This window comes from Eptesicus fuscus, chromosome 19 (assembly GCF_027574615.1).
Source record: "Eptesicus fuscus isolate TK198812 chromosome 19, DD_ASM_mEF_20220401, whole genome shotgun sequence".
Classification (NCBI taxonomy): domain Eukaryota; kingdom Metazoa; phylum Chordata; class Mammalia; order Chiroptera; family Vespertilionidae; genus Eptesicus; species Eptesicus fuscus.
In genome coordinates this window covers 36,781,552-36,806,657 of record NC_072491.1, presented here as the reverse complement: position 1 = coordinate 36,806,657, position 25,106 = coordinate 36,781,552, and the positions used below count along the sequence as shown (strand labels likewise).

Here is a 25,106-nt window from a genome sequence, read left to right as displayed (position 1 = left end):
TCCCTCGGACCAGAAGGTAAGCCTTCAGAGGGCGGGGATTTTTGTTTTGTTCACTCCTGTACCTCCAGCACCTAGAACAGTATCTGGTCGATAATAAGTATTCAATAAATATTTGTTCAGTGAAATGGCTCATCCCTTTTTCTTCACTGTTTGCACAGATGTCACCTCCTGGGGATAAGAGTGACTCCCTTGCTTTGCTTATCTTCTTTATAGGCCCAACCACTATGGCAGATACTGATATTGCAAGCACTGTATTGATAGTTGCCAGGCCTGTCCCTTTGTGCTTGCAAATATTAATGAATTTAATACTTATATCCACCCTCAGAGGCAGGTACTAAAGTAAAACTTGCCTGAAGCCACACAGTTAAAACCCAACTTGAACAAGCTCTAGTCTTACTCTAAGCCCATGGCCGGCAAACTGCGACTCGCGAGCCACATGCGGCTCTTTGGCTCCTAGAGTGTGGCTCTTCCACAAAATACCATGGCCTGGGCGAGTCTATTTTGAAGAAGTTTAAGTTGAAAAAATTTGGCTCGCAAAAGAAATTTCAATCATTGTACTGTTGATATTTGGCTCTGTTGACTAATGAGTTTGCCAACCACTGTTCTAAGCTATTACAATATACTTTCTCTACTAATAAATCTCTAGCTACCCAATGCACTGATGAGACAAGATTTAAAATTCTTAATTCAATTTTCCTGAAAATTCAAAATTGGAATACTCATCATATTCCTAAAAATACATTTTATCCCAAAAAAAACAGCTTGAAAAATTAGAACTGATTTCTTACCATTCTGTGATCTCGTACTTGAACGCTTGGGACGGCATCCAAGTCCACTGTAGCCAATGGGGAAGAAAACCAAATTAAAAGGTTAGAAAGATTTGAAAAGTAAAATAAATTTTAGAATATCTTTTGTGACTATCTCTGTACTGGAAATTACTTGTCAACCATCACATTACAGACTGCTTTTAAGATATTACTTATCAATAAATATAGCCCAGCATTCATTCTAGTTGGGTAAAATTCTCCCATTCCCAATCAGTATGAAAAGTAAAATCATTGTGCACTTAGAGCTGATGCCTACAGGAAAAGAAAACAAGGCAGGATTCTTCATCTTCCCATAATTCTACAATCTGTGTAGAAATTTGTTGAGTGGACTTCCTCACATGTAACTGAAGAAAGCTAACCTGGCTCCAGGGGGGAAGATTTTGGATCAGTATCGCCAAGGCCCCTCTCCCAGCATTCCTATGTGTCTCTGAATAATGTTTGTCAGAAGCTGGGGGTGGTTGCTGTGGGGATGGAGACCTCCAGTACCAAGATGCACCTGTATCTACCTTGGGACTACTTTTGGGTCTCCTAAAGAAAATTCCACTAAAATGGATATAAAAGTTGAAGAACGTACTTGCTTCTCTCTCCTGAGAACTGGCCCACTGTTTATCATAGAATTTGGGTTATTCTGCTATCAACATGATAGCAGAAGAGCCTGAATTGAAACCACTTTAAAATTCTGTATCAGATGGAGGAGAAACTACCCCTAGATCAACTGTTACCCAAGTCCTGACCAGTGATATGGGCCTGAAGTGTGGTACCTCGTACTCCTGTGAGTCTATCTCACACGGTCAGATGTGCATCCTGCCAAGGTAGGGTCTGAAGTTTTCCTAAATACAACTGAGAGGACCATCTCCTCCTATTCTTGTTACCTGGATGCTACACTTTTATGACTCATTTTCCATGGCTATCCTCAAAGGCCTCAAGGCTGGTGAAATATGTGCAGGGGGTCATGCAGTCACCCATCTCATCAACAGGGACCATTGATGCTCTGAAGCAACTAGCTCCACTCTGCCTCCAAGTGGCCCAACCATCACCACCCCGTTACACCCCAAGGGACCCCAGATTTCTCCTTTGCAGCGTTCATCTTCCTCACACTTTTTAGCGTCTACTTCTCCAACAGAGTATAAGCCAATGCTCTACCAGCTTAATACCATATCAAAACTTAAACAGATACACACAGTAGAGAAATGCCCCATAGAGAAGGCACTGATGTGTCTGCCCAGCATGCCTCCCCTTGGATCCTAGTCCCTGGTGTCACATGGCCTCATCCAGGCACTCAGTCCTCCTGGTTCTAGTGTGTGGCTAGGCCCTGCTTAGGCATGGATGGAGGGAATACCTGACCCCAACCAAGCCAATCAGACCCTTTTCTGGGTCTAAAGGCTGAAAGGGTCTGTGATCATGGAGTTGCCAGTAGGAGGAGCCTTCCTTGGACAAAATCAACACAAAAGATGGAGAAAGAAAGCCATCAATAAAACCCGTTGGTCCTATTGGAAGCAACAATGATTATCTCTTACCTTGAGTACCTTCCTGCATTTTTATTCTGTTCAGTCTCTTCTGCTGCGCTCTCAGCAGGGCTTGCTGCTGAATCTCTAAGGTGTACTGATCTCTTGGAGGATCCGGGTACATAAGTTTCAGATCTACTCGTGTTTCTGAATCTGGTCCAAAAAAAATAAGTTATAAAACTATGTTAATCTTTACTGTAACATGAGTAGCCTTAATTTCAAAATCAAGGAACAATATAAATAGTGGGACATCATCAAAGTCAAAGGACATTAAAATCATCATAAAACTAAAGAACACAAAATTTATATATATATATAAAAGCCTACGTGACAGAACGACCAGTCACTATGATGTGCACTGACCACCAGGGGGAGTGCCACTCAGCTGACTGACGGGTGCCAGACGCAGGGCTCATGGCTGGCAAGCATGCTGCTTCATGCATTACTACATCCCAGGCCTGCGGGGATTGGGCCGAAACTGGCAGTCCAACATCCCCTGAGGGGTCCCCGCTTGTGAGAGGGCTCAGGCCAGACCCCACGGGTGCATGTGCACCAGGCCTCTAGTTCTTTAAATAAATGCCTTTTCACAAACCTAGCAACATTATAAGGGAGCCGCCCAGAACAAGCAGCAGCTTAATGATGTATTTATTCCCTATTCCTATCACCCCCCTCCCTCCAGATGCCCAAAGCAGATGGCAGGGCAACTGCACAGATACATCCCACAGTGAGTCATCAGCTGAAACTCAGGCAGCCATGAGGCAATGTAATCACAGCTGATCCCTTGTAACACACTGGAAAAATGAAAATATGTTATTGGCCAATTAACATTTTAGCCCTTGCAAATAAAATGTAGAAAGCAAGATAAAAGCAGACTGGCTAGAACTTTAGGAGGGATGTCACTACGGGAGGAAATAACAGTTTAAGAATTTACCTTTGCCACAAATTCAAGAGTATCAATTTATCAGAATGAAAATATTGAACATTAATTTTTTAAATCTTGAGAATAAAAACAGTTCATACATTTTAAAAGCCTTGAAAATATTCCCTTTGATCTACTAAATAATACCACTGGGATATAATTTAAAGAAATAATCCTAAATATGTAAAAAGCTCTATGATCAGAAATTGTCAAAATAATAGTGAAAAATGAAAAGCACGTTGAATATTTAAGAATTAAAAATGGTTAAGGGCAAAGTTAACAGAAGAGACCCTGAAGACACATACTCGGTTGGACTGGACCCTGACTTCACCACCTCTAAACTCAGTTTCCTCTCTAAAAACGAGATAACTAAGCCACATGATAAGAACTGGATGTAATAATTTAGGGAAATAAATGGCTGTTTTATGGTTTAAACCTTTTTGATCTCAAGATCTCTTTATATTCTTAAAAATTGAGGACCCAATGTCTCTCTGTCTCTGTCTCTCTCTTTCACACACACACAGACATCATCTTAGCTTCAGAGCAATGAAGTCATCGCATGCCATTAACTCTGGAAAACCTATACACATGTGAGAGAATAAAAGTGAAATAGACAAATAATACCTTAGTTTTAATAAAAGTAATTTTGACCTCACAAGTTTCCTGACCAAACTGTGAGACCCACTGGATGACACAATCCTAGAATACAGTAAATAAGCAATAAATGTTAACATGCTAAATAACTATGGTATATGTACCTGATGACACTGTAAATCTAAGAAAGAAAAAAGGAAGAAAGAGATAGAAACATCAGTGATGAGAGAGATTCATTGACTGGTGCCTCCTGCATGCCCCCTATTGGGGTTTGAGCCCACAACCCGGGCATGTGCCCTTGACCGGAATTGAACCCAGGACCCTTCAGTCTGCAGGTGGATGCTCTATCCACTGAGACGAACAAGCTAGGGCAATTATATCTTGTTTTTCTTTTCCTTTTAGGCTCCGAAAAAAAGATTAGAAAACCTCTATAAAATGATTTTCCCTTCTTTTATCTTTCTGTATTCAAATTTTTCTATAATATTACTTTTAAAAATAAGAAAAAGTTTAAATTCTGGTTTATCAGAACATACATCCAATGATTTGTCTCCTCGACTCAAACACTCTGTTGAATGCGCCTAAAGAAATATCACATATAACATATTTTGGTTCCTCTACGCATCTTCAGTCCCCAGGCCTCTATGTACCTCGGCCATGCTACTTCCCTAATAAGCTTTCTCTCCTCCTACTCCTACATCAAACCTTCTCCACCCTCTTCCTTTAAACATCCTACATTTCCTCCTGTGCACTCAGGGACCCTGCCCTCTCCAACAACCATTCCCTCCCTCTCCTGCTTCTGAACCCCTTCCTCCTATAACAATTCTAGACCCTCCTCTCCTTCTTCCCAGCCAAGCTTCCTCCAGGGCCTGTTTTATGCTAATTGTTTCCAACACTTTGCCTCCTATTCAGTCCTCACCCCAAAGTCGGTTGGCTTCCACAGAAAAGATCTAGCTGAAGTCACCAATGGGCTTTGATCCAACTGGCACTTTCCAATATTCATCGTAGGCAATGCCTTCTCTGATACACGCTTCCCTCAGCTCTCAGGATGTCACGCTCTGGCCTTTTCCTTCTCAGTCTCTTTCCTAAGCTCATCTTGCTCTGTCCACCCTCCATGAAATCCCAAGGGCCATTCCTCACCCTTTCTGTGTGATCTGATCCACTGCTGAGGCTCTACCGGCTCTGTTAGGCCAAGGCAAAGCTTCAGTCTGTAAAATGGAGCACCAAGGCACATAGAAGTGTGACTCGCTTAAAATAGACCATGGATACAAACGTGTTTAAAGATCCCTGAAGATGGGCAGAACGCTCTTTCTGTGTCTTTAAGATACAGCATTCTACGCACCTCTGTCTTTCAGCTCATTAAAGTCCCGGATATTCTGCCAAGTAGCCGAGTCCAAGCCCTTCGGCGACGGTCTTCGGACAGGAGCCTGCACCCGATGTCGCGCCATGTCAAATACGTCCATGGGGCTCCTTTCTCTTTTCCTGTAAGTGACAAACTGTGATAAATATGTGTTTTACGGCAAGAAAATCTGAGTTTGCATTTCATTCAAGAAATGTGGCATCTTTCACCAGAGTTGATTATAAACATTTATTCTAATATCTGTTACTTCAGTCCCTCATTAAAAAATAGGGTATTTATAAAGTCATTGTTTAAAATCTTTCAAAATACTCAGGTGCAAAGTACTTTATTTTAAGAGTAAAATGATTTAGCTTTACCTTAAAATGTTCATGAAGCATAAAAATCAGTCTTTGAGGTCAGAGAAACCAAGATTCAAAGATCTGCTCCGCTATTTGTTAGCAGTTTGACCTTGATTTCAGCATCTATAAGATGCAGATAGTATCTACCCCTTTTAGTTTTAAGAGTATGAGAATTAAGTGAAATTATATCCTGTAAAGTACCCAGCATAGTACTTGACATGTATTAGGTATGCAATAAATGTAAACTTTCTCCCAGCCTAAAACAGAAATCATACAGAAAAAGATGGTATGAATATGCTGCCCCATTATAACAGTTCATTATCCACAGTCCCCAACACTGATTTTACAACAGGCTTTCAGGAAGCTTCATACCTAGTCAGTGACTCAATACTCTATTCCTAGGGAATATAATAGGAGGTAGCTCAGGAAGGGAGTTTTCCATTATGGCTCTGGGGGAAGAGGGTGACATTAAGAGAGGACAAGGATGAGGGGTGGCACTCTAGCCCTGCTGCTTCCCTCAGCACTAGGCAGGCCTCTCAGGTTCTGAAAATGCAGCTCTCAGCTAGAGGCGTAAGAGAGCTGGCCAGATTCGGGTCTACATTTCTTGATGCACTAAGTCTTCCCGGGGCCCAGGGGAACAGCGGGATCCCCGCAGGCAATACCCCTGCTCCCCTAGTTTCCTTTCAGGGGACGGACTCACAGGACCACACACTACTGGGTCAAGGCTGGCACAGACCTCTAATAGTGAACTACCCAGGGTGTCAAGAACTGCAGTGGAGGCTCATTAAAATGTAAAACAAAAATAAATACTAAATCTAGAAGGCCATTAAAATACCTAAGTCCTGCCCTGGCCAGTCTGGCCCACAGACCAGAGAGTCTTGGGTTCAATTCCTAGTCGAGGGCATGTACTTCAGTTGCAGGTTCCATCCCCGGCCCTGGGGCGTGTGAGGCAGGCAACAAATCAATGTGTCTCTCTCACATCGATGTTTCTCTCTTTCTCCCCCACTCCTCCCCTCCCCCTTCCACTCTCTAAAAATCAATGGAAAAAATATCCTCAGTGAGGATTTTTTTTTAAAAGGTGTACAGAAGTTCTAGCTAATTGCATTAACGTTAATAGTTAAATAGGCTGCTAACCCTATTAAACAGTTCATGGTTAGGGGGAGTATTTCTGGTTTTCCTTCAAGAAATGCTACTTCTTCTTTTTCTTTCCTTTCTTCCTCCTCCCCTCAACTCTTATGTCAATACCACCACCATAAATATGTTTTTGGCAGTACAACAGGACAGTTACAATGCTCAATTTAAATATTTTATATACAGTTAAGTATCTACTAAATAGCCCATATTTTCTCAATGAATTAAGTCAATAATTGTGGATAAAAATTTATGAATGCAACTTGACATAAAATTGAAAAAAAAGTGTATCAAAAGCATATTAATTTTAAAAAGACCTATTTTGTCAAAAGAAAAAAGAGAGAAAAAGCCTATATACTGCAAACACAAATAGACTAAAAAATCATACCCTCTTTTTGTATTAGTTGCACTGAATCTCTCCACTAGAATATCATTTTTTATCTAGATTTCTTCTGGGAGAAAAGGCTAGTTTAGTCTTTAAATTTCACTAATAATCTGTTAAAAACTTCCAAACATACAAACTATTCATTCTAATAAAGGGGTTTTAAAACAAAAATTAACCCTGTTCCAAAACTAAAATTACCGGACAGGTTCTGACATCTGATTCCTCATCCTAAACACAAAAGAATCAGGAACAAATAAAAATGCCACTGGAAACTTGCCGTATGTGAACCTCCTCGTCACTGTCCAAGTGTAGCAACCGCCCCTGGAGACGCCGCTCTTCACTACGAAGCTGTTTTCTCATTTCTGATAATTCCATAATTACATTTTTTTTCTCCTCTGCAAAGTCCCATCGGTAAGTAAAAAGAACAAAAGATTAAGCTTTAAAATGTAGTCTGGCTTACCATAAAGCTAAAATGTTCAGAGAGATACTGTCATGAAAGTTATTTTTAATGTTTTACATAACAAATCACATTTATGACTATCATTAAGATTCACAAACACATTTCTGATAATACAGAAATTTCAAACGTTAAGCAAAGTTTTGGGGGTGGAGGAGAATGTCACCATAAAGGGAATTCCCTCGCAGTGATGGAACAGTTCTGCACCTTGACAGGTAGTTTCACAAAATACACAAGGTAAAGTGCAGGGCACTCCACACAACACACAAGAGCACATGTGAAACTGGTGAAGGTCTGCAGAACACACCAGTGTCCATTTCCTGGTGGTGATACTGTACTAGGTAGGATGTTATCACGGGGGAAGCTTGGAAGGGTACCCAGGCCCTCTCTAGCTCTATAGTGTTTTGCAATGTTCTATGAGTCTATAAAAAAGTCCTAGATTACAGGTTTAACAGGTAACTCTACCTTCTGCACGGAGCTGATTTTTCCTGGCAGGTACTGGAGGAGACTGTGACCTGGACATGGAACGTTCCTGTTCAAGAATCATGACAGACAGACTCAGTGTGTCTTCCCTACTCAGAGCTTGAAGAGAATACTTTCTTAAAGTAACTATATGTAAAAGAAACCAAACTCCCCACTATCCTACCTATAAACTTACCTGCATCCACTTTTCCTTCCCACAAAATGGTGGAGTCCTTGCCCCATCCAAAGATAATTCCTTCCCCTGTACTCTGAGCTGCTAACTCCCACTTACTCCACCATTACTCCCTTTCTCCACCCTTTTCCTCTCCTTAATCTCAACTATGCCTCAAAATCTATCCCTTCTTTAAAAAAACTCTTATCTCACCCTTCATCACTTTCTTGTCCATTCCCTCCTTCCCTTCAGAGCCTTGCTTCTTTGAACAGTAAATGCAGTACGTATGGTGTCCTTGTTCCCACCCACTCTCCACTGCATAGCAAATGCCCGTCTTTGCTCTGCACCCCATCACTCCACTGACCTGCCTCACCAGTCACCAAGTGATCCCAGTGACACACTCAATAGCCAGCAGCAACTGACATCATTGCCACTCTGTCACTTTTTCTGCCTCCATGTCCTTCCTCTGCTTCTTAAATGTGGGTAATTCCATAGTATTCCATCTTCAGCTGTTTACTGCCCCCAAGCTCATCCTAGACAGTCGTACTCAGTTGACAAACAACAGTGCTCACGACTTCCACAACGACAGATCCAGTCCAGACCACCTTCTCAGCCACAGCCTCTATTTCCAACCACCTGCTCCATGGAACTCTCACCAGAAACTTGATGGCTGTCACTGACTCCTACCTACCAGTCAGTGAGAACCACCATCTGTGTCTCTTAACCTATCTTGATGATGTCACCCTTCTCTGTTCTATTGTCACTGCCTTTCTTTAGATAAAGTCTCACATCTGAACTTCTGCAAAAGCATCCTGGCCTCCAAAATGTATCTGCACACCACTGCCTAAGAACACATTATCTACCACAGACCTACTGAATCCGAATCTCAGAGGGTGAGATCCAGGAAGATGTTCTTAGAATGTTTATCTATTATGGTAATTAACTTTAGGGCACCAAGTTACAACCAAAGCAGCAAATAAACTACTGTAGACATTATCTCTATTTCAGATCTTAAAAAATTTAAATCTCATTCAATCCCCCAACCCAGAATAACTTAGCTAAGATTAACCAATCAGAAGAAAAAGTACATACTTGAATAAAGGCACTTATAATGCTGTCAACTGAAGGAGGTCTTTGGAGTTTGCCTGCAATTTTGTTCTGTAGAGCAGGAACCACAGGAGAAGGCTGTTTCAAGCGCTAGAAAAAAAAAAAGTTTTATTTAATAAATTACTTTTATCAAAAAGTCAGAAAAACAATATGTCAGTTATGATAAACATGAACAGGTTTGATATCCTTATTTTAACACGACTCTCAAATCAGAAAAAAAAAATTCAACAAATTTAAGTAAAGCAATAACATACTGAGTATAGGAAAGCAACAAAAACAAAGAAATAGAGCCAAAAAAAATCATCTTAATAAAAAGAAATAGGACATTAAAAAAAAAACCCTTTTCTGGAAAACAGAAATAAATTTCTAAAATCTCAATCCCTTGTCACCAAGAGCATCATGAGGGAGGGAGTTTCCAGATCAAATTAGGGTTCCATGTCTCCACACGAAAATAAAACAGGATTTCAGCTTACAGTGTAACAAAGCTAACAGTTTCCACTTCACATTAAAATCAAAATGCTGAAAACATAAAAACTCCCAACAAAATGCAATTGTAATTTGGGTAAAACACCTGTCCAGTTCAGAGCATATATGTAGAGGTTAAATTGTTCACTTTGCAAAGCAGAAAATCAAATACATTCACTGGTGACTCTGATAAAACTTCTAGGTGACCAAAAGCAGAATCATAAGGACAATATAATCTGTAGAGAAGGAAGTAAATAAAGCATCATCCACACAATAAGGAAACAAGTAACTATCAAGGAAGCAAAACAAAAAAGTTAGAAATTCCATTAATATGATCAAATAGACTGGTTATAATAAACATAAATAGATTTAGATATCCTATCTAAAAGATTTAACTCTCAGATTAGGGTTTAAAAATTATTTTTAACTAAATAAATATACAAGCTAAAAATATAAAAAATGGTGACAAAAACTAAAAGAGTAGAGAGCCTGGCTGGTGTGGCTCAGTGGTTGAGCATCGACATATGAACCAGGAGGTCACAGCTCGATTCCTGGTCAAGGCACATGCCCAGATTGTGGGTTCAAGCCCCACTGTGGGGCATGCCGGAAGCAATCAATCAATGATTCTCTTTCATCATTGATGTTTCTATCTCTCTCTACCCCTCCTCTCCTCTGTAAAATCAATAAAAACATTTATTTTTTAAAAAGTGTGGTCTACAAGCCAACTGCATCTGAACCCCTAAGGATGCTTATACAATGCAGATTCCTGGGCTGGCCTCAGACTCAGTAAATCAGATACTTTATAGATGAGACCCAAGAATATACATTTTTATAAAAAAGTCCCGCCGAAACCGGTTTGGCTCAGTGGATAGAGCTTCGGCCTGCGGACTGGAAGGTCCCAGGTTCGATTCCGGTCAAGGGCATGTACCTTGGTTGCGGCACATCCCCAGTAGGGGGTGTGCAGGAGGCAGCTGGTCGATGTTTCTCTCTCATCGACATTTCTAGCTCCTCTCCCTTCCTCCCTGTAAAAATCAATGAAATATATTAAAAAAAAAAAAAAAGAAATGCAAATTAAAAAAAAAAAAAGTCCCCCATGCTAGCTATGCATAAAGAATTTTAAATACAGCTTTGAAATATAAGCACAGGTGTAAACTAGATCCTCTAAGGGGCATATGGCTTTCTAGGAAGAAAAGCTAACAACTTTGATTCATGTACCTAACTGTGAACTACAACCCTCCTCTACCTCAGAGTACCGACTTCAAACCAGTCTGTGGTGAGCCTCCAAGTTTTCTCTAATTTCCAACCCATTGTAGACAAATGTGCAAAAAGTCAGAACGCATTACTAGATAAATGAAAAATTTTAACAAGACATGACACAATTTAAGCTCAACTCTGTATTAGTAGATTCAACAGACATCAAATTACTTTGACAAATTGCTACATAAGTTTCCAAACACTTATTCTCAATTTCTGTACTTGTCATGGGTTTGGAGAGTGCTGGTCCACAGACAATAGAAACAAGACTACAAGCTAAGTAAACCTATTACACTTACTGGGGGAAAATAGCAACAAAGTTCAATGACATCACGAGGTACCAGGAGTTCACTTTGGGCACCCAGAGGCCACTAAACAATAGAAGGGGGCAAATGCCCCTCCTTCACTCTCCCCTTTATGATAACAACTCTGTAACACTCATAATGAAAGTGGGATAACCTACAGGTTTGGCATTTTTGTCTGAAGCTTACCTTCGTTTCTTCCCCAATTATATTTTCTCTTTCGTAGTAGTGCTGAAGTTGTTTGTTATGTTTTTCTTCTTCTTCTTTCTTCTTTTTTTCTGCTTCTTTTCGTCTTTCTTCAGCTAACCGAATAAGCTCTTCATTTTTTAGTCTTTGCTTTAAAATAAAGAGAAAAATATATACACTCCATACATACATAGTGTATATATTCTTATAGTCCATTCAAAAATGTGCTGCTTTGTCTAAAATAGATATAAAATTGAAGATATAAATGAAATAGTGTTTTTTAACATCAAGAAGTTGTTTGCTTAATAATAAAGTACTAGAGGCCCGATGCACGAAGACTCATGCAAGAATGGGCCTTACTTCCCCTGGCTGCTGGCACCGCCTTCGCTCCAGCAGGTGCTGCCTTTTCACTCCGGCCCGGAGCCACCTTCCCATGCTGCCCAGAGGCCTGGAGCAGCTGGGGTGGTGCGGAATGCCTGCATCCCACCCCACCCCCTGGCCGCTCAGCGCCTGCATATGAAAATTAACCTGCTATCTTTGCTGGGTTAATTTGCATACTCACTCCTGATTGGCTGGTGGGTATCACGAAGGTACGGTCAATTTGCATATTACTCTTTTATTCATGTAGATTAGGCACCTATATATCCTCTCTAATAAAAGAGTAATATGCAAATTGACCATCACTCCAAACACAAGATGGCTGCCCCCATGTGGTCAAAGATGGCTGCCCCATATGAACACAAGATGTTCACCACAAGATGGCCAGCAGAGGAGGGCACTTGGGAGGGACCAGGCCTGCAAGGGAGGGCAGTTGAGGGTGATCAAGCCTGCAGGGGAGGACAGTTAGGGGTGACCAGGCTGGCAGAGGAGGGAAGTTGGGGGCGACTGGGCCTGCAGGGAAGGGCAGTTAGGGAGGACCCAGGCCTGCAGGGGAAAGCAGTTGTGGGGAACCAGGCCTGCAGGGCAGGGCAGTTAGGGGTGACCAGGCCTGCAGGGGAGGAGTTAGGCATCAATCAGGCTGGCAGGGGAGTGGTTGGGGGTGATCAGGCTGGCAGGCAGAAGCAGTTAGGGGCAATCAGGAAGGCAGGCAGGCTAGCAGTTAGGAGCCAGCAGCCCTGGATTGTGAGAGGGATGTCCGACTGCCTGTAAACAGGCAGTCGGACATCCCTTGAGGGGTCCCAGATCGGAGAGGATGCAGGCTGGGCTGAGGGACACACACACCCCATGCACGAAGTTCGTGCACCGGGCCTCTAGTGTGTGTGTGTGTGTGTGTGTGTGTGTGTATGTGTGTGTGTGTGTATGTGTGTGTATGTATGTATATATATATATACATATACATATATATATACATGTATATACACACATATACATATACATAATAAAAAAAAAGCCAAGCAACCAGAACGCCAGAACAACTGGAACAACTGATCGCTATGATGCGCATTGCAGCAGCCAACTTTAAGGCCCTTATCAGACCCCCCTCCCAACCGCCCACGGCCCCTTCCCCCAGCCAGCCCCACCCCTGATCGCTCCCCCACCCCAATTGGGGGCCGGGCAGGGCGGCCAACCTCCCGTGCCCCCCGCCCCTGGCTGGCACAGCCACAATCAGCCCCCAATGTCACCTGCCCCCCCGCTGGCCTGGCCAAATCAGCCCCCATCGGGGCAAACGGACCGGACCCCACCTGTGCATGAATTCGTGCACCAGGCCTCTAGTCGTATAATATCCTTGGCTTAAAATGTCATCATTTATCTCTTTCCTTAACCTAGTCTTTCAACTTTAATAGAATAATATACAATGAGTGGCTATTGATCTGTAATTTTCTAAATGTACCCCAGGACTGGTCTCCTCTGTAAGTAATATGTATCTTTTCAAGTCAGAATAAAAATTCCACTTCAGACTAATAGAAAACTGGAGTAGGAAAAAAACGTACCTCCTCCTCCTTCTCCCGTTTCTTCTCCTGTTCTTCTTCATACTCTTGCTGGATCCGCGCCCTCTGTTCTGCTAGCCGTTTTTCTTCTTTTTCTTCTTCAATCCTCAGTCTCTCACGCTCAGCTTCCTCTCTTTGTTTCTTCTCCTCAATCTAAAGAATTAAGCCTAGTTATTTCTTTGTAAACTACTACAAAGTTGGAATACCACTTAGTTTTTACTAGTAACCTATGAACTCAACATTTGTGTCCTCTTCCTGCAAGTTAAAATGACTTCCTAAATTTTTCATTTCTTATATTTTATTAGGAAGGCTACATAGTGTAATGTTAAGAGCTATGAGTAACATTCCAGCTCCACCAAATACTTACAAACTATGAGACCTTGAGAAACTTTCTTGTTCAGTTTTCTCCTCTTGTAAAAAGAGATATTAATATCTACATCTCAAAGGAGTGCTCAAAGAATGGATGTAAAGAAAATGTATGTGGAAAATGTGAGAGTTCCTCCTCTACGGAAGGTACTGAGGAAGCAATCCATGTTATGTTATTCTGTAGCAACTGATACGCGATGTCTCAGCTCCCTGGCTTGATTAGTATCCTGAAACAGCAAATCAATGTTTCAGCATCCAACCATTCTTTACGCAAGAACCCCTCCCTCAGAATGTCCTTCCTTCTGTCTTATCTACTGGTGAGTGTAAGGTCAGGAGGACTTCAGCCACCAGGACTCAGCACAAGGTTTCATCTTGAATGGCCCCTGTGGCGTGCAGTGCTGAATGTCACTCTGGGGGGACATTCTAAGGCAGAGTCCAAGTTCTGGCAGAAGGGACCCTAAGAGAGTCTGCATCCTCCAAGAGTGAAGTAGGGAAGGAAGCATGCATACTGGTATTCAATAGCTTTCAGTTACTCTTAAGTACACATTAATTATGGCCATTTGTATTATTTTACTGTTCCTATCTGCACTGCCTCTAACTTCAACATTGTTATGTCTAGCGCTGTCGATCTTTTGAGCTGTAAGAACTTTAATCTTCATACATGTCCAATGATTGCACAGGCTAGGGCTTTTTCCAACTCTTCTTTCTCACAACACCAGTAAATATGCGCAATCCTAACATTTAGCACGAAGCAGTGTGCACGTAATCATTTCTCCAAGTATCATATTCCTAGAGAAAATATCATTTATGATCTATACAGCAAAACATCACATCTAACACTCAGTTCCCCACTTCTTCCCACTCTGTGAAAAAAAAAAAAATCACAATCAGGGTCACTTCTCCATTAAGGGTCACAATCATAAATGAGTCACACACCTAATGAGTCCCTAGAAATGTCATTCCAACAGAATAAACAGTCCTCATCAGAAAGAGGAAAGCTAGCTTCTAGGTGAGTGGTTTTCAAACTGTATAATACAAAAATGATTCAAAGGTTCTACAAACAGTTTATTAAATGTTTTATTTTTAACGTTCTAATTAAAAATGGTGCCTAAACACTCACGTGTTGTTTACCAAATTTTAACCACGTGAAGACTTCTGTGCATAACTTAAATTTTTGGTGCAGATAAGGAGCCAAGGCCATCATTGTGCACAGATCTGAACATTTTATAGCATCTCTTTTAACACTGAAGTTTGGAGTTATATCTGTCTGACACTATACTACTGTTGCTAGTAATAATAAATATCATTTAGCTAGTTCTGGGTTAGACTTTGAGGGTGAAGAATGGGGACAGTTAAGAGACTGGTAAAATAAAATATGTAAACCACCATTTGACACTGAGGAGAACTGAAAGCTGGACTTACTCTGAAACTAACATAGTCAAAGCGTCCCCATTATTAGATTTTTCCAGAGGGAAAAATTCCCTAGAACTGTAAGTTCTGTACCTACAGATGTGATGCTGAAGTGAGACTTGGGTTCCAGCAGTGGCCTCATAATCGCTAGCTCTACCACCACAGATGAGCCTCTCTGCCTGTATTTTAATTACACATCATAAAATAAAATACCTTTCTCAGAGAGTTTTGAGGTTTAATGAGATACTATATGTAAAAGTATCTTATAAACAATAACAAGCTATACATTTACAATATTTGTTTTTTCCTGAATTCTACTCTAGACCATGTAACACTTGCTAAGTACAATAGCAGCTACTTGAATTTTTACTTGCTGTCAGTATAGGCAACATACCACAGGATCGTTCAAGTTCAACCAGTAACTCTATAACCCTCAAAATGCTGCTGCCTGACTTGAGTGGCCAATATCTTTGGGGCCTCTGATTCCACTTTCTGATATTCTATAACTCTATTCATTCTGTCATTCATGAGAAAGGACTTTCCATCATTTCCACAGTCACCACTCTAGTAAAATACCCCTGCTTCCAATGTTTTAAACCTCCCAATAATAGATCCTAAACACTAATGCCAGAGCATCCTTAAGGCTGCATTTATTATGTCATTCCCTTAGGTAAGGGTCCACAAAATTAGAATTAGAAAGGTAACAACTATGAGTAGAATCTCTTTTAGAGGAATTTAACAGGCTGGGATTAGATTGGATAGCCTTAAATGTCAGGCTAAGGAATTTGAAAATTCCTGTAGAAAAGAAAAGCTACTACCAGGGTTTGAGTAAAAAAAAAAAAAAAGAGTAACGTGAAGTCCTATGAAAGGAAGATTAAGTAGATCCCAGAATTAATCTGACACTGGAATGTCTGTGTGGGTGGAGAAGGGGTGATGGGAGGGGAGAAGAAACTGTGAGTCCCTCATGGGCAGGTCTCTCGTTCATCTCAGGTGCTCTCCCTAGTATTCAGCACAAGGGTGGGCACAGTATGGAAGAAGTCTGTTTGCTTAATAAACACTGGATGTACAAGTGCCTTCCTTTGGGCATTTCTAATATTTTAAATGCTATTTGTTTACATACATAAATGCAGCAAATAAATGCAATTGTGATTAGATCGTATTTTAATTTATTTACAATCTATACTACTGAGTCAAGAATATCAAATCTTTTTTTGGGGGGGGGGGAAATTATTGAGATTCTACTAACACATAAGCATTTAGAAAGAGTAATTCTATACCTAAAGGTGAATATTTTATTACCTTCAGTTTTAGAAATTTCAGCACTCTTTAACAATTAGTGATTTAATAAAGTTTAGAAAAGATTAAGTCAACTGGTATACCTGTCTCCTTATTCTTTTTTTCAAATTAAGTGACATAATTTTAGTACTACCTATATCTGATATATATTACAAATTGTAGATAACTGCATGGCACCTTAAAATTTATTCATCATGTGGATAAAATCTTTGCAAGTTCAGTTCATTAAAACCTTTATGAAACTTGAAACTATGATCAAATAAACATTTCACCTGAAACCGAAGAAAATTCTTATATGATTCTTGCTGTCTAATCTGAAGTTCAGTTGGGGGCTCACCAAATACATTTCCCCGAGCAAAAGGAGAGCTCTGCATTTGCATGTGTCCTTGAAAGAGAAATTTGCCAAAATATACCATTAGACAATGCTTAGAAAAAGTAAACAGTCAGGAATGAAGAATTAGCTATTAAATTCATATTTTGAAAAAATGTGCTAAATATGGAAATCCAGAGGTTACAATCAAAAAGAAAGGCTGACATTAGAATCTGAAGACCAAGTGAAAAGTAACATGAGAAAGAAAAATGGTGAAACTAAAATAAACTAGTTGAAAAATCATAATATATCTGTATCTTAAAGACACCAAGAAAACATAAAAGGTAATAGCTAATCAACTCTGATTACAGGAAAGGTTTTAAAGTAAAATTTATGGAGAGAAAAAAAAATAAAGTTCTCATGTATGTAAATATCCTTTTCTTAAGAAACTGCTTAATTATATATTAAATATATTATGTACATATATGTAAAAAATATCTAAGTTGTTTAAAAAATCAGTAATGCCAAGTCTTCCATCCATGATTAAAATAAATAATAAAGTAAAATCTAAAATCTTTTTTAAAATTGAAATGACTCTTATAATCATTAAAATAATTTTTATTTAAAAATTCTATCTAGTTAATTGGGACATAAACAATGAATAATAAAAATGTTATCTATTACCTATAAGTAGTATTACATATTCTGGGAAAGGAAAATATTTCATAAAATCAAGTTGAAAAGTAGTTATACCTCAGGAGTCTCTATGAATGCAGAAAGAAAAAACTGTATTTAAATTTAAGCTTCATATAACTTTTTGTATCATTTTTTATGTACTGACTCATTCTTTGTACCATCATTCTAAAATATTTACTTTCTCTCACTCATACAGTTTGTGTAGGCTGACTGTTTGAGAGTTGAGCTGCTATTTAGGTCTCTTTGCTCTGTATTTAAATTTATGAATACTTATTTGAATGTTATCAGCAGACAGCCAAATCAATACTTATACATTATAATCTTATGCTATGGTATAAAAGCTGGTAGCAAAATAAAATTGAATGGTATGTTTCACTTCAATGATCACTCAAATTCTAAGCCTTTGGGGCAATTTGAGAAGAAATATGATTATCAAAGACAAGGATAAATTCTTCTAAACATTTATAATAAATTATAAAATTAAAATCACAGGGAAACACTTGTTCTACACAAAGTAAATGGAAATATATCCAGACATCATGATAAGCCACAAAATAAATTTAAGCCAAATTAGTATGGACTTCATAAATATGGTTCTTCATCCAAGAACTATAAGTAAGGGGGGGAAATGAACATTAGGAAGACCTCAAAACAGACAAAACATTAGTCATGAACCTTAAGCACACATTATAACATTCAATTTTTAGATATATTCAAATTCCCTAAGGCCTTTAAATATTAATGCCACATATGAATATGTGCACACGTGTATAAATACACGAACATTTATACATATGTGTATACATACACAGACACTCATACACATATATTATGGCATAGCAACAAGTTAGGTGACTTTGGATAAGTATTGCATTCAGAAAGTCTATTTTAGGTTATTAGGGAATGAAAATTAATTTAGAAAATTTCAACTCACAAAAAATGAGGGAAACCCTGGTGGTGTGCAGAAAGACTATGGACAACAAATTCTGCTGAGCATACTTAATCATCATGCTTGTGTTGTTTCCTGGGAAGGGGTCAGAGAAACTGTTTATTTTTCCAGGGTTGGCTGGTAAGCGGAGCTAAGTGATTGTTACTAAGACAGAAAGTGCGAGGCTGAAACAGAACTGTAAACAGTACTGGGTGCAGAAGAAACAGGCAGAGAATGGGGTCTGTAGCACTGAGATCTCAATATAGACTATGAGAAGAAAAGGCAAATGAAGAGAAAAATAATGATAATCAGAAAGAAGCCAAAATTCTCTTAGCAGCAATAATATGAAAAGGTATTTTGATGCTCCTACTGCACATTGAATTATTACAGACCCAGAGTGAGAATCAAATCAAAAATTTAACCAAAATCAAAAGTTCAGTGCTCCCAAAATTTAAAGTGGATCTACGAGGCAAAATCTATTGTGGATCAAAGTAAGAAAGCATTTCTGATAACTAGCGATCAAATAGTGGTGCAGGCTGCCCACAGAAACAACACACACTCCACCTCCTGAGTGTTAAGAAAGGCTGCAAAGAGTAGCGCTGCCGTCTAAGGACTGAAAGATGCAAGGCTAGTGATTCTCATCACAGTTTGGCCAATAAGTCAGTCATAAGGGTTAAAAATAAAATAAAAAAATTTAGTCCAAGGTTTTTTAAAATTCTTTTCTAGTCTAACATCAAAACTTTTGTGAAAATAGAAAAGAAGAATTTGTAGCAAATAACTGGTTACTTTTATAGGCATCAAATTTCTCTGAGAAAAAATAATGCCAATTTTTTCTGGCAAGTCATAAAGAAAGATGATGAGTAATTTTCAATTTCTGGAACTTTTAATTGATGGATGTTGCTTAACAGCAAACCAAAGATATTTGCTAAAAAAGGGGGAGATGTGACTCGATATCAAATTAAACTTTTAATTATTCATTTCTTTGTACATTGTGGTTTTACAAGGGAGAGCAAATGATTATTAAAAAACAAGCTAAAAATTAATTTTATTGTACAATTTGTCATACCACATCTGATACCTCTCACCAATTCAAATAGTTATGGGTATAAAAAACAATGTGTAAAAAGACTAGTTGATTTTGAGCAATGTCCTTCTACAGCAAAATAGAAATGTTAGCAGCAGCTAAAACATGCATAAGCAAATTATAAAGCTGAGAAGAAACAGTATTAATTAAGAAGCAATCTATGTTTCCTTATTCACTTTTTTCAAAATACCTATGAAGAAAAGGTATAAAAAAGCACAAATAACATGTTATGCTTCCTGACTCAGAATAACCAAATTCTCAATATAGTAAGACTTCATCAGAGAACAGAAATGTTACTGAACAATTTTAGAAATGTAAAAGAAAAGATAGAATGTTATTAAACACCTGAGTTTTTATTTGCAGAATCTTCTAGGCTCTCAGCACTTGAAGTGGCTAAATTTTGGTCTAGAGATACAACAGCCCTTTTATCTTCATATGGTCTTGCATCTGGGTTATGGTAGGCATCTATATTTTGTCTGTGCATCTTATTCAAATCAGCTGAGAGGGGAAAAATAAGCCATTTATTTCAATAAATACATTTTTATAATTAGTACGCTTAATACATGTGAAAAACAACAACAACAGGACAGAGCTGGAATAATTCAACAATATCTTGGTGCCCTAAAAACTTAGAAGATTTTTAAAAATAATGTTACAAAACAAACTCAAAATTAGTAGAGAACTTAAGAATATATAGATCTTTGACAACCCATAAAAACCATATTTCTCTCTTGTTACTTCAGAACCTGAATTCTCTTTAATACAGAAAATATAGCAACAATTCAAACAAGTCATACTGAATTTTACCCAAGATCATTAGCGTTCCTAATGGAAAAATATAATCTGTGCAGTTTTAAAACATATCCACAAACCCTTTGACAATTCTCCCTTCCCCTCTCCTTGAGTGTGAGCCATTGTTCGTAACTCACTCTTATAAACAGGATATTGCAGAATAAAGGTATATGACTTCTGAGGCTCCTTCATAAAAAGACATAATGGGTTCCACACTGTTTGATCTACTGCCTCACTCACTCTGAAGAAAGCCAGCCATTATATCACCAGGACACTGAAGGAGCCATAGGGAGAGGCCCATGCGACCAGAAACTGAGGCCTCCGAAGCCATGTGAGGGAGCCAGATTGGAAAGAGACTTTCCAGACCAGTCAAGCCTTCAGACGACTACAGCCCCACCTCTGACATCTTGGACTGCAACTCATGAGGGACCCTGAGACAGAACCATCCAGCTAACCACTCACAAATTACTGATCCACAGAACTACAAGATAATAAATGTTTTTGTAAATTTATGAATTTTAAATTTTAAATTTATGAGAGTGCTACATGTTGGGGTGATTTGTTACACAACAACAGATAGCATGGCAAAAATCTGAACATGTAGGACTGGTTCAAACAACCAGAAAACAGATCTGAATGACTGAAGAACTCAAAAGCTTTAACAAATAAGTAGTAGTTCTCCACACACAACTTGAACAGTACTGCAGCAATGAAAGCAAACTGAAACCTGGATATAAAAGTATTTAGCAGGAGGCCTGTTATGTTCAAGGATGTGTTTTGAACATGAATCACAATTAGAATACCATATAGAACATGGCAAATAACATGTGAATGTTACCAAAGAGAAGGAGAGTTCTGAACCAGTAAAGTTCAGATCCTGTTGCAACATTTAGGACAGGATGGATTGAGAGTTCCAAAAGTAAAGGTGGGTGGGAAAGTCTAATAAAGAAAGAACAGTGTGAGAAACAGTTCCAAGGGGGTAAACATGAAGTGTTCTGACAACATTAAAGTAGGACAGCTTGACTAGAGCACAAAACACATGTAAAAGAGCAATGACAAATGGGAAAATACAGGCTGGATGCCCGTTCTGAAATACTCTGAAACACAACCTGATGATTCTCAATTCTGTTCTGCAGAAGCACATGGGAGGAGAGGCAGTTTTGGTAGTTATAAAAGTAGTACTAATAATCATGGTAGCTAACATTTAATAATCACTATTTTTATATTCTATATAATTTATATGACCTGGTACTATTACTTTCACCCCAGTATTACAGATGAGAAAATTAAATTAATTTTCCCAAAGATCACAAAGCCAGTAAATAGCACAGCAAGAATATAAACTCAGCCAGTGAGATTCCAGAATCCTCACTGATTTTTGAGTATAAAATAATATGATTGGGTATACTTTTGATACATATAGCTTGGAGTAAAAGACAAAGTAGAATGAAGGAGTTGTGAAGAAATAGCAAAATGCCAAGCAATTAAAGCTCAATTATGGTGGTAACATGAATGAAAACAAAGAGAATTCAAAGAACACTGAAGAAGCAGATCTATAGATTAGTCTTATTGACGGAGTGGATATGAGGAGTCAAAGAAAAACAAAAACAAACAAACAACCACTCAGCATTTTTCAGTTTGAATGATCGGAATTATGATGCATGTACAGGAAAAGGCAACGATGAGCTGGATTTACAAAGTGAGTTTGGTTTTGCATGCTAGATGTACATAATCCACCAAGCCTCAGGTGCAAAGATTCAGAAGACAGGTCAAAAGTGAAGAAGAGAATTTTACAAGTGGTCAGGGGCAAAGAAAGAGCTATACGAGGATCATTCCCAGAGTAGACCTAAAGAGAAACATCGGAGTAGAAGAGATGAGGTAGGAGAGAACGGATGAAGAACATATCTAACTCAAGGAAAACACGGTATCAGAAGACAGTCCTAGAACAAAGATCATGTTCACAGACCTCAAAGCATTTAACCTGTTCATAAAACGCATCCAAACGAATACGTCAACTGAAGAGAGGACAGCATCTGGGAGGGTGCACAGGATGTAAAGGAAGGAAGGAACTGTCAACACAGTTCAAAGAGGAGAACCAATAATGGTTAAAACCATCAAATGAAAATAAGGACCAGTTAATTCTGAAACGTAGCATCCATCGAGTGGTGGGAGCTAGAAGTCATAATATGGAATATGAACGAGTAGGAGGCAAGACTGGCAGCAACAAGCACAGACTACTTTTTGAAAGTGCTTTATATAAGGGAAGTATAACAAAGTCAAGAGTTTTGTGTTTAAGAATACAAGTAACCTCAGTATGTTTAGTAATGGAAGGGGAGAAAGGAGTGCAATAACTGAAAATGTAAGGAGGAGGAACTGGGCCCTAACGGTTTGGCTCGGTGGATAGAGCATCGGCCTGCGGACTGAAAGGTCCCAGGTTCGATTCCGGTCAAGGACATGTACCTTGGTTGCAGGCACATCCCCAGTAGGGAGTGTGCAGGAGGCAGCTGATTAATGTTTCTCTCTCATCAATGTTTCTAACTCTCTATCCCTTTCCCTTCCTCTCTGTAAAAAAATCAATAACAATAAAAAAATAATATAATTATATATATATATATATATATATATTTTTTTTTTTAAAGGAGGAGGAACTGGGTGAAAGCACAGAGAAAAGCTGATTACCAGAAAATTACCACGTGCCAAGGACTGGTAAAACGAGAATTAGCTAGGTGCTCCTGAAATCACCATCAAGTCCTGAGCTCTATCTGGATATGGAGGAAAATGAAAATAGGAAGAAGATGGGAAAATTGAAGTTTCTAAAAAGTCACAAAAATGGTATAATTTAAATCAAATCTCATTGTCATCCAATTCACTAGAACAGCATAAGACCAATCTACATAAATGAGAAGTCACAATGAATAATAATACATATTGTGATTACACATGATCCTCTCAGAATAATCAATGTATTTATATAAAAATAAAATTAGTTTCAGCAGAGTACAAAATTATTTCTTAAAGATTTAAAACTATCAGATTTAGCAATCAAAACAAATCTATATTGTAAGAGATCAACCAAAGGACTTGTATGCATGCATATAAGCACAACCAACAGACTCAAGACACTGGGGGCAGGAGGACAAGGGCAAGTGACGGGAGGTAGGGGAGGCTGGGGGTAGGTCAGTGGGGAAAAAAAAAGACGTATGTACTACCATTTGTAATATCTTAAACAATAAAAAAAAACCTACGTTTATTTTAACTGGAAAAAAATGATTAGTCAATCAATTGTCACTCCTTGTCTATCCTTCTGTGAGATAATAAAAGTTTTGAAATCAGCTAAAAAATGAAAATAAAAAAGGCACATCTGTCAGGAGTGTAATTTGCCAACAGCAAAGATGTCACTGAAAAGGGGCCTTTACTTCAAATGTAAATTATATCATCTATATTAATAAAAGCCTAGGTGGTCCTCGCAGGCAACGTCGTCACAAGATGGCCACCACAAGATGGCTGCACGCACAGTGGAGGCAGGGCCCAGCAACCACATGCGCGGTGAGGCCTGGGGGTCCCCAGCTCCACGCGGCACTGAGGAAGCCAGTCCCAGCATCTCTGCTGCCTCGCGTGAAGGCAAGTCCCAGCGGAGGAGGCAGGTCGCGGCAGGGGAGGGCAGTTGTGGGCGATCGGGCCAGCAGGGGAGCGGTTAGGGGGTGATCAGGCTGGCAGGCAGAAAGCTGAAAGGGGCAATCAGGCAGAAAGGCAGGCAGGCAGGCGAGTGGTTAGGAGCCAGCGGTCCCGGATTGTGAGAGGGATGTCCCAGATTGGAGAGAGTGCAGACCAGGCTGAGAGACACCCTCTCCCCACCCTCCCATGCAGGAATTTCATGCACCGGGCCTCTAGTTTAACATAAAATTGCAAGCATTACAAGAATAATTCTGCAACAAACAAAATAACAAAAGAAAATGTCACATATTCAAAGTGGAAAACAATTCTACTCCCTGAACAATTTCTTAGACCATGGCTAAAGTATATGATACCTACAGTTAAATATATAAATATAGTACTTAAATTTTTCATTCCTTATTTTTTACATGATTTAAATACAGCATCCCTTGCACACTATTCCAGATCACTTATTTTAACCTTTTGCACTCGGATGTCAAGTGTGACTCGACACGGTTAGCATTAGAATAAAGGAATCGAGAAAAAAGCAAGCGAGTGCAAAGGGTTAAAGATATCTTACTAGTTTTTTGTTTTTTTTAAAAAAAACCTTGTAATAAGTGTTCTATTACTTTTACTAGGAAGTTTTTTTTTTTAATTCTAACTAGTTTAGGTAAATGTTAGCCAACTAACATGAGCTTTTCTCTGCAACTGAGTTATCATCATCATAGACAGGCAATTTATAATAGAAATAAATGAATAGTACTCTGAAGAAGAAAGGCTTTCTAAGGTGTTGTTATAGAGATATTTACCAAAATACCTTTTTTGCATTAAGCTGCATAAAAAGAGACCTTGCCTTACAGGCTATGATTCCCACTACATTCTGCTCCCCAATCTTTTCAAAAGTTAAAAATAATTGTTTCTAATACCATAAAACCAAAACCAATCAAAACTTTTCATTTATATCACCCAACTGTCCTATAGTAAAGCTGTTCTAATTTACAATTCCATAAAAATGAGTGCCTTAAAAAATGAAATGGCATTAAATGAAATCTCTGCCAATGTTATAGGTCACAAATTTTCTCTCAGATAATTTCAACTGATGTAATTGGTACTGCTTTGCTCATGAGGCTGAAATATGTATGTTCTCTTATGAATTATCTCAATATATATATTCGCCCATT

General features: G+C 38.9%; 1 protein-coding gene across 1 annotated transcript in view; it reads right to left on the bottom strand.

Annotated features, from left to right (window-relative positions):
- The window catches only part of CSPP1 (centrosome and spindle pole associated protein 1), a 109,541-nt gene that overhangs the window by 8,418 nt on the left and 76,017 nt on the right, over positions 1-25,106 (bottom strand). Inside the window, exons 19-28 of the mRNA XM_054708725.1 lie at positions 19,825-19,977; positions 16,734-16,846; positions 13,393-13,542; positions 11,465-11,611; positions 9,240-9,344; positions 7,979-8,045; positions 7,334-7,451; positions 5,185-5,324; positions 2,345-2,485; positions 789-835 (exon numbers count right to left, since the gene is read on the bottom strand). Coding sequence (XP_054564700.1) covers positions 789-835; positions 2,345-2,485; positions 5,185-5,324; positions 7,334-7,451; positions 7,979-8,045; positions 9,240-9,344; positions 11,465-11,611; positions 13,393-13,542; positions 16,734-16,846; positions 19,825-19,977 — 1,181 coding nt within the window. The remainder of the gene's footprint in view (positions 1-788; positions 836-2,344; positions 2,486-5,184; positions 5,325-7,333; positions 7,452-7,978; positions 8,046-9,239; positions 9,345-11,464; positions 11,612-13,392; positions 13,543-16,733; positions 16,847-19,824; positions 19,978-25,106) is intronic.